This window comes from Cibotium barometz, chromosome 52, assembly GCF_041138505.1.
Source record: "Cibotium barometz isolate CiBa-2024 chromosome 52, ASM4113850v1, whole genome shotgun sequence".
In the NCBI taxonomy this organism is placed as follows: Eukaryota; Viridiplantae; Streptophyta; class Polypodiopsida; order Cyatheales; family Cibotiaceae; genus Cibotium; species Cibotium barometz.
In genome coordinates, this window is record NC_141097.1 from 8,599,535 (window position 1) to 8,615,670 (window position 16,136).

Here is a 16,136-nt window from a genome sequence, read left to right on the forward strand (position 1 = left end):
AAGGGAACTCCTTCACCACGAGAAATACATATGCATGTCCCAAATCTGCAAGTGTACTGCACGATGATGCAAATCTGTCAAAGTGTCCACAATGACATACATATTCTGCAGCAAACCACAAATGTTTACATGTGCCGTGAAAAACACAATCAACTAACACCTGTAAAAGCTGTAAGTGCTCAAATCCTGTCAAAATCAAAGGTAAATGGATCGAATGCTGCAAAAATGGGCTCAATGTAGAAAAGCCCCAATTTTTAGGCAGTCAATTAGACCAAATCTGAACCGGATCTACACTTGTAAATCTGCTAAAGCGATTGTCACATGTACCAAATGCTGTAATGCCCCAAGAAATCATGGGAAATGCCCCAATAACAAGTAAATGTGCCTGTAATACCCAAAAAATCGGAGGAAACGCCTCAATGCCAAGTAAATGTACCTATAACACCCACTAAATTGGAGGAAATGCCTCAATGCCAAGTAAATGTGCCTGTAACACCCAAAATTGCCTACAAATAGTGTCAATTTTTACAAAATCCCCAAATTTCTAGTGCAATTATGCACCAAATCTGCTGAAATCAATGCCAATGTGTGCGAATGTTGCAATTGAAAGCTCAATGGTAAAAAGCCCCAAATTTCAACAGGCAAAATGTGCAATTTGAAGTCAAAAACTTACAAATTTCACAAACCTTGTAGATCTGAGATTTGGAGTTACTTTGGGCACATCTGAGATGCAGGTACTATGCAAGGCGGCGAGTTGTGAGGCGGCGCATAGATCTAACAGATCCGAGGCGGTACAAGACGTAGGTACAATCATACGGCGCCGCAGATCTATCACAAGCGACGGTGGCGACTGCGGTGCAAGGACGACGGACAACGTACGATGCAGGTGGCGCAAGGCAACACAAAGCAGATGTTTAGATGACGACAACTGCGAACGCAAATCTGTTGGATGATGCAGATCTGTTGGACGGCGACGAGATGACGCATGCAGAGGACGACGTAGATGTCATATCCCCATAGGATCTCCTCGTGAAACACTCCTCGTACAAGACTCAAAACCTGCAAACAAACGAAATAAACGTGAAGGGGGTGCAAGCCTGACTCACCTCCCAACCTCAACAGTCGTGGGCAAGCCCACAAGTCTTCGCTGTTCCCACCGAGCCACGAGCTGAGCTAACTAGATGGACGTACCGACCAATCTCTACCTCGTGACGTCCCATACCGCCACGAAGCTACCCTCGCGGACCTCAAGACTGCTGCCGGCCTCGGCTGCATGAAGCAGGTGCACGTCTGCACTAGATCCAGGCTCCTGACCATAGAGCTCTTACAAAGTCACGCGAGACTCTATATGACTAATGACTAACCTTGGCCACCCTTTTATAAGTTCTTGGCCCGTCATCGGGCGTCCACACTTGGGCGCCCGCCCGTCCATACTTGGGTGCCCGCCTGTTAGTCTATCCCTAACTTAGCTCGCCAATCAACCTGCCTAGCTCCAAGCTTCCCCAACCTCGAAGCTAGTCTTGTGTGCGTGTAGCACACGGTAGATACACACTGTGCACATGACAGTAGATCTAAGCGACGCGACACAGATATGAGGCAGGGCGGCGTATCGTCGTAGGACAACGCAGGCGAAGGCGGCGATAGCGTCGACGACGGGCAGGCAGGCAGCGGCGGCGGCGGCGGCTGTGAGAGCGACGGCAGAGGCGGTGGCACTACGCGCAGATCTGACAAGCGGCGAGGCGGCGTCGTACAGCAACTACGGTACAAGCGATACAGGCGGCATCGTACAGCAACAGGTCGTGAGCAGCGTACAAAAACGTGCAAGTCACCAACAAACAGGGGAGAGAAAACACGACTGTTTTTTTTTAGTATGGCGTGTGTGCACGATAGGTTGAAGGACAGCAGGGAGTAAACCCTAATGCTAATGTTGGGGGCAGCAAGGTGTAACCCTAACCCTAACCAAGCTTTGATACCAATGTTGGGTAGGAGGGCAGCTAGCCTGCGCACACGCACACACACACACAACCTCAAGCACAGAGAAACGTGAGTGCTGGAAAAGATATATTCAATAATAATATCAAATGAAAGTACAAGTTAGTACTAAAAAGCCTAGGGCTAAGTGCCCAACACACATAAGTGTGTTCACACGGGGAAAAAACCTGTGTCCAGTCACAAGGAAAAAGTGCTCGTGAGTAAGTTGGGTTCACACTTGAACTAGCCGGGAGTGGACATGACCAACATGGACTGGATACTACGACATCCCCACTAACGTCATAGTGGGTGTAGAGCTTGGTATCAATATATGCTCCCACACACACACACACACACACACACACCAAGAGCATACATTCGTACAAAGGTCTGTGTACTGAGTTTCTGTCAGAGCTCCGGAGATACACAGTAGACTCGGCCATAATAAGGATCATAACAAATAGAAAGAATTATTACAAAACAAAAAGATAGTTGATAGAGTATATGCACCACTAAAGATAGAAAAATTAACACAATATCAACTAGCTGCAACGTGGACAAAAACTTCACAATGTGAAATTTGCATGTCCACTAATACAGCATAAAGATATACCTAGATGAATCCAAGAACATGCCCAAATTGACCTTATAAGAATGTGAAATTATTAACCTCGTGGTGGTTATCCACAAGACAATAAACCATCAACTCCATCATGCATAGTATGGACTGGATACTACAACATCCCCACTAACGTCATCAGTGCCCAATTGTGGGTGTAGAACTTGGTATCAATACATGCTCCCACACACACACCCTCCACGCACACATACACACATAAGAGCATGCATTCATACAAAGGTCTATGTACTAGTTTCTGTCAGAGCTCCGGAGATACAGGGCAAACTCAACCATAATGAAGCTTAGGACTAAGGGTCATAACAAATAGAAAGAATTACTACAACAAAAAGGTAGTTGATAGGGCATATACACCACTAAAGATAGAAAGAATTAACACGATGTAAACTGGTTGCAACTTAGACGAAAACTTCACAATGTGAAATTTGCATGTCCGCTAATACAGCATAAAGATATACCTAGATGAATCCAGGAACATGCCCAAATTCACCTTATAAGAATGTGCAAGTTATAACCTCGTGGTAGTCATCCACAAGACAATAAACCATCAACTCCATCATGCATAGTATGGACTGGATACTACGACATCCTTACTGTGCCCAATAGTGGATGTAGAACTTGGTATCAATATATGCTCCCACACACACACCCTCCATGCACACACACACACACACATAAGAGCATGCATTCATACAAAAGTCTATGTACTGAGTTTCTGTCAGAGCTCCGAAGATACAGGGCAGACTCAGCCATAAAGAAGCCTAACAAAAAGGATCATAACAAATAGAAAGAATTATTATAACAAAAAGGTAGTTAATAGGGCATGCCCACCACTAAAGATAGAAAGAATTAACACATTATCAACTGGCTCCAACTTGGACAAAAACTTCACAATGTGAAATTTGCATGTCCGCTAATAAAGCATAAAGATATACCTAGATGAATCCAAGAACATGCCCAAATTCACCTTATAAGAATTGTGCAATTTAGGTTATTGATTCATAGAGCTACTAGCATTTATCCAGAAGGGCTTATTGCCTTTCTGGTGGATGGCTCAGGAAATGCAAGGTAACTTGAAAGAATGATTGGTTCTCGTGAAGTCGGAATGACTCAGGGCCTTTTTTAGGCCAAGGCTTAAAAGTGACTTGGAAGAATGAATGGTTCTCTAGGAACAAGTTCCTTCAGTTGGTAATCTTGGGGAAGCAAGAAGCTCGATGATTGAAGGAGGATCCCTCACTTCTAGCAGATTTTACACGACCTTTCTATCTCAGTTATTGGCATTCACAGGAGACTTCCAAGAAGTCACGATTCTACAAGTAGGCGGATTCTAATGGAAGTGTAGGAGTCAAGACAGGGAAGGGTACCAGGCAATTGTGCCTTTGCTGAATCGGAAGCACTTGTTGGGAATATTTCCATACAAGTTTTGGTCGGTTATATCTTCTCCAGTTCAAAGTTGTGCCTATTGGTAATAAAGACAACTTCTGATAGGAAGGAGATGCTTCTAGCTGAACACATGGAAGATATTGACTATGTGTGAAAACACAGCCTCCATTAACTTCCTGCATGAGAATTGAGAAGAGGAGATTTTATATACATAGTCTCTGTTCAGCCTAAGGTGACCATTGGACTCGAGATTTTGTGATCGTATCTCCGTTCAATCTAAGGTGACGATTGGACAAAGGAGATTTCGTACTTTGAATGCAAGACATGTAGTAAGAGAACTCTCCAAGGACGTTTGTTCCACATTCATGGACATGCGTGAGGTGGAAGATTCAGGACAATGTTACCCGATCATGAGTTGTTTGACTTGTGAAGGAGGTGATGAGGTGTGGATGAAAAATCATGGAACTTGGTTGCAATAAGTGGACAAGTGTTGGCTGCATGTGTGTTTTTTTCAAGCGCACAACCACGCATGCGGCAACCTACGCAATACAACCCTATACCATGTAAGAGGATACAACGTGTGCTATATACAAGAGAACACTCACAAGTTTTTTGTGGGGTTACACCATTTCTTGGTGTAAGTTCTGCTGGTAAGAAGTGGAGGGTGTGTACTTACCTAGATTGTGAGATGATTCTCCTTTTTTAAGAGTGTTGGGCTGGCTGATCTTTCTTTCCCATTGCCTAGCATCTTGCAAGAAGGTGCTTGTAACTTCTCTATGATGTGGACAAGGTTATTATGGCTTTCTTGTGATTGTGTGGAACACTAGTTTGATAGGCTTGGTGGTACCCCAGTTGCAACCACAAATGGTTCTCGTGAACACTGCTAAGCTAAGAGCTAGGTTTCAACAACTCCAATATTTACAAGCTAGAGTTTCTCTTGGGGAGAAACGGACCGCCCCACAAGTAGGGCCACTTAGTTTCTACTCCTAGATGGGGGCGGGGGGGGGGGAGGGAGGGGAAAGGAGAGGTAGAATTGCTCTTGGGGAGCAACGGTGGACCATCCCACAGGCAGGGCCACTTAGTTCATTAGCTGCCTATCCCCCTTTTACTCATGAAAGTACTTACTGCCCACACCGTGTACGGCACACCAGCTCATCAATACGACTTGCATACAATTTAGTACAGGCCTTGTACCAACTCTACGCAACACCTGTAAGGCTTGAAAACCAGCTGTACAACTGGAACATCAGCACCATATCAACGACCTCCTGTGCGACTGTCTGACAGCCTGCTGCACCACTGGCGGAGACCTCTACGTGGCACACCACAGCCCATCAATATGACTTGCGTACAATTTAGTACAGGCCTTGTACCAACTCTACGCAACACCTGTATGGCTTGGAAACCAGCTGTACAACTGGAACGTCAGCACCATGTCAGAAACCTCCGGTGCGATTGTCAGAGAGCCTGCTGCACCACTTGCGCAGACCTGTACAGCTGTACAGCTGCCACATCAGCACCATGTCAGCGACCTGTTATACGGCTATCAAATCCTTGCTGTACAAATTGTACAGCCTGTGCGACAAATACATGGCCCTGTACAGCCTCCATGAGGCTCTGCACAAGGTGACACGTGGGATTGTGACTACATAGTACAGTGTGTTGGCCATGTATCCCTAGGCACATACGGTGCACTGCCTCTACATCCCTAGGCACATACGGCCTGGCTTGCAGCACCAGTCTCACTTCCAGATGCACTCCAAAAAGTTGCCAACCATCTTTCCCCTCTCCTATCAAAATTCCTCCCTTTGGCCAAAAGAGAGAGAAGACTGTGATGAAGGGAAACTTATGACAGCAGGTCTGGCTCGGATACCAATGTTAGGACCACATACCTGAGAACTTTATTAGGGTTATAATTCCACGTCCCACACAAGATTGATGACTGCATCATGATCTGCATAGCATCTCACCTCCCAGCCATAAAACCCTTCCAATACCACCCATGTGATGCCTGAGGCCCAGAATAAGTAAGCTTCACCTAGACAGCATGCCCTGGAGTCCCACACCACCAATGTTGCCTGCCTGCCTAGAACTACTCCTAACCCTGAGGTCCAACGTGCCTGGTAGACATCTCTACTGTGAGGACTTCTCACAACAATCTCAATTGAGCCCAAGGTAATCTTTTAGTCTAGTCCTTGTTGTTATCATCACCTAGCCCTATTATTAGGCTTTTTTTGTTTTTTGCCACTCGGAAAATTTCAATTGACCCAAGGCCTATCCAAACCTCATACTTTCTAGCCCTTAGCCTCCTAGGCAAGTCCTAGCAACCTAAGCCCAACTTATCCCTAACCCTAATCTTGGGTTAGCTTTGAAAGCCTGACCCTCAGCCTATATTGATCTTGGGTTAGTCCATCCTCACAACCCTAGGTCATCCCTGTTGGCTGTAGCCGTGGATGCAATATTTGAAAGTCCTTTCCGTGGCTTAAGTTGATGTACGTAATGTTCTTTGCCTGAACAACCAGACTTAATCATAAACGATCATTAGTTTGATGATATACTTAGCTTGAAAATCATACAAAAATGTAAGAAATCTTTTCAATACAAAAGCAGTTAAAAGTAAAAGATTTTTCTAACTTATGTTGAATAAATAAATAATAACTAAATGATTGCATCTTCATATTATGAAAACAAAACTTTCTACCTAGAACAATTGAGCTTTTGAAAAACATAGATGGAATTTGAGATAGAGCATCCATCATTTCTACCTTGTTGAAGAACATTACTCAAAGGTCTTCCAGGACCTTGCATACCAAGCCCTCCAGACACATTGTTTGGACCTAGGTTCACTCGTGAACTACTAAAACTTGGGATGCTGAGGCCAGTCCCTGTGTTGATGGTTCGGCCCAGACTACCCCCCACAGCCCCACTAATCATACTGCCAACTGAGCTTGTCATTCGAGGGCCAGAACCTCCAATCATGGATGGAGAAACTCCCAATCCAGAAACCATTGCTCTATTATTTACAGCTCCTGAACCTGGAGATGGTCCCGAAACAGAGGTAACAGTTCCGTTCATACTACTGCTATACCCAGTGCTTCCCCCAACACTTATACCCGTTCGACTTGCCATCCCGCCGTGCCCATGAAGCCCTCCATGGGATATCTGAAATTCAAACCACATGTGGGCAGCAATTGATGAATTTAGACATATACATAGTGTATCAGATATTGCAACAAAATCATATGCTCAGCACATCTAACGGTGCACAAAGTAAATGCACATCTAACCGTGAACAAAGTAAATGAACCTAATGTTCACAAAATGAACTGAATCATACCTGTGACAATGAAGCCGGTAAGTTGTTACTAGCGAAACGTCCTGTTGATAGGCTTCCTGATGGTTGGTGGACAGTACCAGCAGGTGCAGCTCCAAGACCAGAATTTCGTGAGGACAATGAAGAAGGCATTGTTGGCATATTGAAGCTCCCATGCACATTATGCAATCCTGGAATGCTGCCTGAATCATAGCCAACTCAAAATAATCAATCCTGCATGAATCAAGAAAACTATAGTGACTCCCTTTTTTAATGTAGAAATTGCTCTTGGAAAGCACTACAGTGCATTGGCCGGCATTATTTGCAATGACCTTTTCACAGCAGCATGGGTATATTCACCTGTATGAGGAAAAACAGGGGCTGAGCCAGATTGAGCAGAAAATGATGAAGTAAAAGGTCTTGCTGTGCTGTTAGAATCGAGTAAGTTTGATGCTGCTGAGCTGTTGAGCATGGACTGCATCAAAAAAGAACAACCTGAATCAACTACACAACACTGCACAGAGCACTAATTAAACTTTGCTCAATAAAACTACTTTATTTTGAGGAATATCTGCTGAAACTCGTTTTGAAGAAAATCAGGTCATTAAAAAGTCTAGGCAAAAAACGGCTCCATTTCAAACAAAGAAAACTGACGGCTTCTGTATTTGCTTTTTTTTTTAGTCTGAAGCTGTCAATTAAAAATCTGCTTTTGTCCAATGCCAGAGTGATAGCTAAACTTATATTATGCAAACTCTGCCATATGCAACCACTCAACCCAAGCATGTTGGGTATCAAAACAATAGAGCTCCAAAAATATTTGACTGGCTTCGCATCTTGGTATCTTACAGTTTCAACATTATACCTAATACTACAGTCTTCCAGGTTATCTGTATACTCAGCACATGATTCCCAGCTGCCTCTCCAACCAAGAGGTCTTTGAAATCAAAAAAGGGGTCCTCCAGCCTCTTAACATCAATCTTGGTGGCATAAAGCAGAACAGTGGAAGGACCAGGAAAATAATTAGGGGGCGGGGGGGGGGTGTTCCCAACACCTTTCAAATATGAGTTTGATGTCCCACTTTCATCAAAGAAAGGGATAAACAAAATACAGCGTTAAGGGGGAAAAAGGTACATACCAATGGAAAGTTCTGATTATTTCCCAAGCTTAACAAAAATCAAAGTGCAATCTTGAATCCATGAAAGTCTAATCACAAAGCTTCAAAATAACTCCATCATGCATATCATAGACAATGTGCTATAACATATCCACTCATGTCATCAGCACCCAGCATAGTGGACGCTTCTGTTAGCAGTCATCTCCTGTCTAACAGCCCCAGAAAAGCTCTCAAAACAGTCCCTGATACCTCCAAAACAGCCCTTGAACCAATGGCCAAGAGGGAGTGGTGAAGAGAGAAGAACCTGCCATTGTACAGCCCGCACAAGAGAGAGAACCTGCCCGGCTACTGTACCACTGTACGGCCAGCAAAACAGAGAGGAGAAGAAGCTGCCCAGCTGTTGCACTGTATGGCCCGTGCAATGGGAGAGAGAAGAACCTGCCCGGCTGCTGTACCACTGTACGGCCAATGTATAAGGGGAGCTGAACAGCTGCTGTACCTCTGTACAGCCTGCTGAAGAGAGAGAGAGAGAGAAGAAAGAGTCCATCTGCTCCAACTCTTTACCAAGAGTAGCCAAATGCTGTACAATAGCACCCTCCTCGAAGGTCGGCATCGCCAAATGTAAGAACTCAACTGCCTCCTTTGAAAACTAATGTCGGGACTCCACAAGCCCAACCAAATCCAAATCCCAATCCTTCAAGCCCTGGAAGTACCACTATGCCGCCCCAGGCACGGTCACGGACACACTTGACCACAATCCAAAATCCTCACACAGAATTAAGGAAAATATGAACATTCATAGTAATGGTAACTGAAGTAGCAGTAGCCTCCTCGATAGCATCACACAGCGTAGAAGCAGGCTCCTCCATAGAAGGCAAAGGAACCAGCAACACATCCGGGTCACTGGTTAACGAAGAAAGAGTCGAAGGCGAAGCAATAGACAAATCCCCCTCAGAAGCTATGAGCAAAGATAGTCCATTGTCTTCCTCAAAAACATTACCAAATATATCATCCTGGCAAGGAGAAGTATGAACAAAAACTGAAGACAAGGCAACAGGAGAAACAAACTCCTCAGATGCAATGAGCAAAACTGGCCCACTATCCTTCGCTACAAGAACATCTCCAAAAGAAGTATCCATAAGATCACTAGCTGCATAGCACCCAGAAGCAAAAACCATCTGCCGATCACTAGCATCACCACACAGGTCACAAAGCAACTGCCACACATAGAAAGTAGAAGCATCATCGGGAGCATAGATGAAGTGTCGAAGAACCGAATCCTGACAATTCAGGAGGAGAAAGCCATAGATCTGTCCGTCATCTTCCTCCACCGACACACATCCTCTGCAAAGGCAAGGTCCGGCAAGCACCGATTCTTGTACGAGGGAAACTCCATCAAACCATACTCCCTGAGAACAAAAGTAACCTGCAACTTCAATGACTGAAAGTTACCACCATCCAACTTGTTTGAAAGTTACCACCATCCAACTTGTTTGCCTCATCAAGGAAAAAACAAGAGAGTGGTACAAGGAGCCAAATCTGAAGTTGTCATCATTGATCCAATCAATAGAAAGATAAAACTGTGCAAATCACCAAAACGCTGATATGGATCCCTTTCTCCCACCAAAACGCACCCCTAAGAGGCTAGACAGCACCCGAAAATCCTCCTGTAGCAAAAAACACAGAAGCTTCTGTCGACTGTAACCTTGAGGTCACCAGAAGAGGGAAGCAAAAAAAATGCAGGTTTGATATAGAGAGAAAAGGCAACCACACAAGGCCTGGGAATATGCTGTAAGAGGGTGCAAGAGGGAAAGGCATCAATAAGGACAGTAGCTTGGGCTCTCCTCAAGAAAAAACGCACAATCTCTAAAGAAGAAGTGTCCTCCACACGTACCAAGTGTGTCACCAAAGCCCGAAACACCACAAACCCCCTCTGCAAAAGGGAGTGACCACCGGGGAGGAAAACGCAGCTAGAAGAGAGCTGCTATCCTGAAAAAACAAGCCGTCTATGTCCAAACTCCATGTGGAATGAAACGCTAATCAAAAAATTACCTAACCGCTGCAAGCAATGAAGCCAATCTGGAGGGAAAGTGATCAGCAGGTGCTATCCAGAAAACACAGCAACAAAGAGGCTGCAAATCTAAGAAAAAACGCAGAGGAGAGGGTGCTGAAAATAGGACTGAATCTGGGACAGCAGAGGAGTCGCTGAACCGGGAGCGATGATACCATGAAAGAGTGCACAGAGCGAAAGCAAAGGGGCACTAGAGCGTGCTGAATAGAGAGTGCAAGAGAGAGAGATATGGAGCAACTATGCAGAATATACTGAAGCAAAACAGTCCCAAGCAGGAGACACTAGAAGTCTCATAAGTGAGGGAGTAAAATATATACAAGACTAAATGAGATTGTGAGCATGGGAGCATGGGAACAAGCTCTGGTGGAGCATAGGTTAGGACTAACCTTAAGGATTAAGGTTAGGGTCAGGCATCCAAGGGTCACACATGGAAAATGGAAAGTCAAGAGTCACTTGAAGACCCTCCTATATAACAAGGACATGGGGCTCACTCAAAGGAGGCTTGGGGAACTTGAAGACTTATACTATGGTCTCTTGTGTAGAGGTCCATATCTACTCATCTATCATTTCACACTATAGCTACATGCTATTGGATTCGAGTTATACCTCTTGATGGTATGGGACATCAAGGTAGAGGTATGATGTATTTCATTTATGATTCATGTGTGCATCCCTTGGGCTCGAGGGTGGTTAGGTGATTGAGTTTATGCCTGATTTATGCATGTTTATGCATAACAATTATCTAGAGAGATCTTATGATATTTTTAAAATATCAATGGTATTTTGATAAATTTAATTGCTAAAAAATTTTTGAGAAAATATAGGTTTGAAATGCCATAAGATAGGTTTGGTGGAATTCAAAATTATCATATTTTGAGACCTTATAAAATTAGAGAAAATTAAAAAAAAATCATGATAATTTTTTTTCTCGAGAATTTAATATTTTCGAGGGTTATTTAATATTGAAGTACGTTTTCTCGTGCTGACATTAGATAGATGCGGGTTATCCGCATATTATTAATACGATTTTACCTCGTATTAATAGATATTTATGTTTGGATTAATTCTAAACAATGTATTCATGATTTTTTACCATTGTTTAGCCATTCTTTTTGAACATGTTCCTTAGTTTCTTTTGATGGCTATAATTTGCGTTCAAAGTGTGTTTCATCTTTGATACTTTTCCATGATAATTTATTTTGCACTTATTTAAGTGTGGTTTATGCTTAATTTCTTAAGCCTAAGACAAATTCTATCATGGGTCAGTTGATCGGTTTGTTTTGGTGGATTTTTATTTTTCTTGCGTGATATGTAGGAAATGCTGACTGAAGCTCGGGATTCTATCACGAGGAGTGCTCAAGATAGGGCACGATTTTATGCTGATAGGAGACGCTCATCTCGGTCTTTTGAACCAGGAGTGTTGGTTTATTTTAATGTTACTAAAGATTTTCAGACTTTGTCAATGGAAAAATGCTCGAATTTATCTCCTAGATATTGTGGTCCATTTTCGAGTTATACATCGGATTGGCACGGTAGCGTTTGAACTTAAAACTGCCTCCACATGTTAGAGTTCATCCAGTCTGTCATATCAATAGGTTGAAAGAAAAACTGGGAGGTGAGGATAACACAGTTACTCCTCAAGAACTCGTTGAAGTCGATTATTTATTCTATGTTCCACATGAACCTGATAAGGTTCTTGAATTCAAGGAAAGGAAACTTTCTAGTTGACTAATCCCTGAGGTTAAAATTAGATGAAAAGATAGAAAAATTAAGGATTCTCCTTCTTTTCATTGCAAGAGTACAATGTTTTGAGAGAGGAAAAAAGATAGAGGTATGATGTATTTCATTTATGATTCATGTGTGCATCCCTTGGGCTCGGGGGTGGTTGGGTGGTTGAGTTTATGCCTGATTTATGCATGTTTATGCATAACAATTATCTAGAGAGATCTTAGGGTTTTAACACATCCCTTGCCTAAACTTGCACTCCAATGCTCCAAAATATCTGGTTCTAGTGAGTCTTTATCATGTTGCCTCCAAGATTAGCCCTAAGATTAGCATGTACATGTGTGTGCACGACATGTCTAAAATCACACCCGCACCTATTAAGGGTGTAACTATGAAATCACGCACAAAATCCACCTCTTGGATCACCAACCTAGAATTGTGTGCTACTGACTCAACTCTAAGACGCATGTCTATGCCAAAACCAACTATGGCCCTGTCTACTCGAGTCAACTCTAAGTGAGTTACTCAGAGATAACATCCTCTGTTCTGCTGCAATCAAACAAGGCTACAACTTGTTAGTCATAGATAAGACCATGACACTTGAGGAGCTCAGGAGACTACTCAACTTGGACAAAACTCTAGTCTTTTGGATCGGATTCAATAGAGTGGAGTTCCCTAAATCTTTCTCTTCTTTTCCTCTTCAACAAGGAATCACCTCTTCATTATGATTCAACCAATCCCACTATTAACATATATTCTTTGCAAAATTGGAAGGAAGAAACTGAGCATAAAACTTGTTTTCAAATTCAGCCCATGTAGTAGCGGTGTTGCTGAAAAACTTCTCAGCCAACCACCAATGTGTGGCAATCCCTTTCATGTATATTCCTACATGTCTAAGCTTATCTTTCTAAAATTGTTGGAGTCAAACTCACCATGATAGTTTTCAAACTTCACGAATTTGTCTCCTGCATTGATTTCTCTAATCCTCTTTTATGGTGGACATCCTCTTCCTCTATCTCGACCCTCCTCTTGCCTTTATCTACATGAGAAGTGTAATACTCCAGTTTGATCCTAGTTGTGTCCAAAACATGAGTCAGTTCCCTATAATGAATGGTGTGGAGTGAAGAGGCATATCTACAAGATGTAGTATCATATGGAGGAGAGATATGGCGAGAGGTTACTAACTCTTCTTCCCTCTCATGGTGAACTGGAAATATCGGCTTTGTAGTAACGGTTCCAAGAGGATTCAAACAAGGTGGCTTCTTGACATAAGCTCACTCTCCTTTCCCTTTAGTACACAAAAGAGTGCCATTCACACCCAATTTTATTGCTCCACTTTCCATGCAATCATTTGTGTATCCAATACTTCCTTAACACATGGATCCTCCTGCAAACTCTTCAACTTCAACTGGGCATCCTTCTTATGAAACTACCTCTTGGGATTTTCCATCTCAGCATGCATATTAATTCAATGTCTTGCACTTTCTCTTTGCCACAAAATGGTTGCCCCTTATGTGCATAGTCACCACGCAATACGTGAGACACATCTTCAACATGGTGTCTTTCATCTACATACCTTCCATGGTATGTTATGTCCATGTAACTTGTCACGTGCACCTATTCTCCACTGACATTTAGAAGCCAACCTGACTACACAAGCCTACACACCTCACCAAGAAAAACCATGATAAACAACCAAAGAGTTTCTGCTATAGCCTGTCTACTTCAAAAAAAATGATAAACGAAATTCAACCAAAAGAAAATAGGCACTAGAAAATTCCTGACGTTGACGATATTTCAATAGAGACACAAAATCATCACCTCTTTCATGAAGATTTTATGCATACATACATCAATCTTAAAATTATTATAAATCATTTGTCTACAAACAGCCATTTTGTGTTACTACAAATCCTCTTGTTGTTCAAGAATTCCAAATGCTATTGCTATCTAGATGCAACTTTAAAATATGGCACAATCCATGCATAGGTGTGGTTGGTTGTTGTGGCTTAGAAAAAAACTGATGCTTGTGCAACTCTAAGCTGTGATCTGAATGGCTGACATATTGCTTATGCTTGATCTTTACTTGTGAAGGAAACACTAGCACCTAGAAATTGTTACAACCAGCTAAAGACCAACGCAAATTGCTGGACACATTGAAATCACCCAAAAAATAGCAAACTCCAAAGGTCCCTGCAACTGTATAATTAGCCTGTGACTCAAAATTTCAAGAAATGACTAAAGGGGGGTTTAACACCTTCATAACAGAAAAAGAGCAAACATCTGAATGGGATCATTTGACCAGAGGCTGGGCACATGCAGTATATAAACTGCATCAAACAGGGGCAATTCTTGTCTGATAGGTCAATAAGCCTCCCACATGAAGCTGGTAAGTAAAAAACCTGCCATTTATCCAAAGTGTACTCAGCACCACGTGTGGCATCAAACAAACGATAGGAGTCACTTGGGTATTAGCCTCTGGACTGTATGAGTCCCGAGTGGGAGGAGCCAACCTCTAGCCTTGACAGACATGGCACTTCATGTGTGTGGTCCCATCTTATGCTGATGATGTTTAATGAGACGCTAAACTATGATTTGTAACACTTGAGGGTAAATACCTCTAATAATGAATTTACAACAAGGCAATGATCCAAGACAACATGGTTAAAATACTAAAACTCAGGCATCTACTAGAAAGTTGCGATGCCTTTTCCCTTGAAAACATGTTTAAAGGAATTCAATCATAGAGAATGATGGTATATGAGGAAGCATACTTGCATGATGTACATGTGTGAAACATATGCAACAAAATCATGTCACAAGATCTTTGAAAGCACGCGCGCGCGCGTGCGTGTGTGTGTGTGTGTGTGTGTGTGGAGAGAGAGAGAGAGAGTGTAAGAGAGAGACTGACCTCTTTGGCATTTGCATCATGGCGAAATGGGAAATACATGATAGACTTGTAGTCATAGAACAAAACCCTAGTTTACTTTGAGGCCTGTTCTGCATACATCTCTGCTTTAACACACGGACATCAGCTCACAAGTGTTCATATCTGTAAGCAGAGCCATTTGTAAGCAGAAAGCAATAAGCAAGGCCGAAGCAAATGCAATGTGCTAACCCCAGTGTCCTACATGAGACATATGCATCCAAGGCTACTGGCCTGATTTGGAAGAAACCCTAAGAAAACTCGCAAATCCTCGTTAAATGGTAGGTACAGGAGAAATATAGGAAAGGAATGACTGATTAGGGCACGATAGCATCTGAATCAACCTGATTTCGGAGTGAGACAAAGAAAATATACTGCAGAGAGTTAAAAGCCAACCTGCAAAGGCTCGGAACGGCGAGAACCTCAAACAGTGCGGTTGCAGACGGCGACAGTAAAAGCTCTGCTACACAGAGGGAGCTTCTGCAGACAAACAAAGGGAGAGACAGGGAAGGGAGAGTTCCGGATCCGCAAAGCTTAATGAGCTTGAATCACAGTATTAGCTCTTCTGCAGGGCGGGAGGGTTTCCTTCGTTTTGGCTATGAGAAGACGATCTGGCTTGGTTTAGGAAAGCATTTATATATCTACCGTGATGAAGACCATGTTGAAGAAAAAAAAAGGATGAAAAAAAAAACCTTTATTTATTATCGTGACCAACCACTTTATAGCCAACCCACCACCTTTCCACAAATGAACAAATTTTTCGAAAAACATAGGTATGGCATACCTTGACTCTTGTAGAGACTACTTAGATAGAGGTTCACACGTGAGTGGCAGAAGTGTGATCAGACTGAGGTGGCAAAAAGTTATTCACTGAGCTTCCACACCAAACACTCCAAGATTCAAAAATTCCTTTCGGCCTCACGGAGTCGATCGAGTGAATGTTATCTTACCCATCTCACAAGAATACGAATAGGAGCTAGAGTTCATGGTGTTCAA

The 16,136-nt window shown here is 42.9% G+C and overlaps 1 protein-coding gene and 1 non-coding gene across 4 annotated transcripts in view; one reads left to right on the plus strand and one right to left on the minus strand.

Annotated features, from left to right (window-relative positions):
- The window catches only part of LOC147608756 (putative NOT transcription complex subunit VIP2), a 56,524-nt gene extending 40,754 nt beyond the window's left edge, over positions 1-15,770 (minus strand). The window contains exons 1-5 of one of the 3 annotated variants that reach the window (XM_086788787.1): positions 15,537-15,770; positions 15,126-15,266; positions 7,665-7,779; positions 7,329-7,538; positions 6,757-7,153 (exon numbers count right to left, since the gene is read on the minus strand). In XM_086788787.1, the coding sequence (XP_086644913.1) occupies positions 6,757-7,153; positions 7,329-7,466 (535 nt within the window). In that variant the 5' untranslated portion in view covers positions 7,467-7,538; positions 7,665-7,779; positions 15,126-15,266; positions 15,537-15,770. The remainder of the gene's footprint in view (positions 1-6,756; positions 7,154-7,328; positions 7,539-7,664; positions 7,780-15,125; positions 15,267-15,536) is intronic. The other 2 variants (XM_086788786.1, XM_086788785.1) reach the window with 2 other exon arrangements.
- On the plus strand, positions 7,665-7,742 carry LOC147608757 (small nucleolar RNA snoR35). Its single transcript, XR_015264423.1, has one exon. It is a non-coding gene; the product is annotated as a small nucleolar RNA snoR35 (small nucleolar RNA).
- Positions 15,771-16,136: the final 366 nt, after the last annotated feature.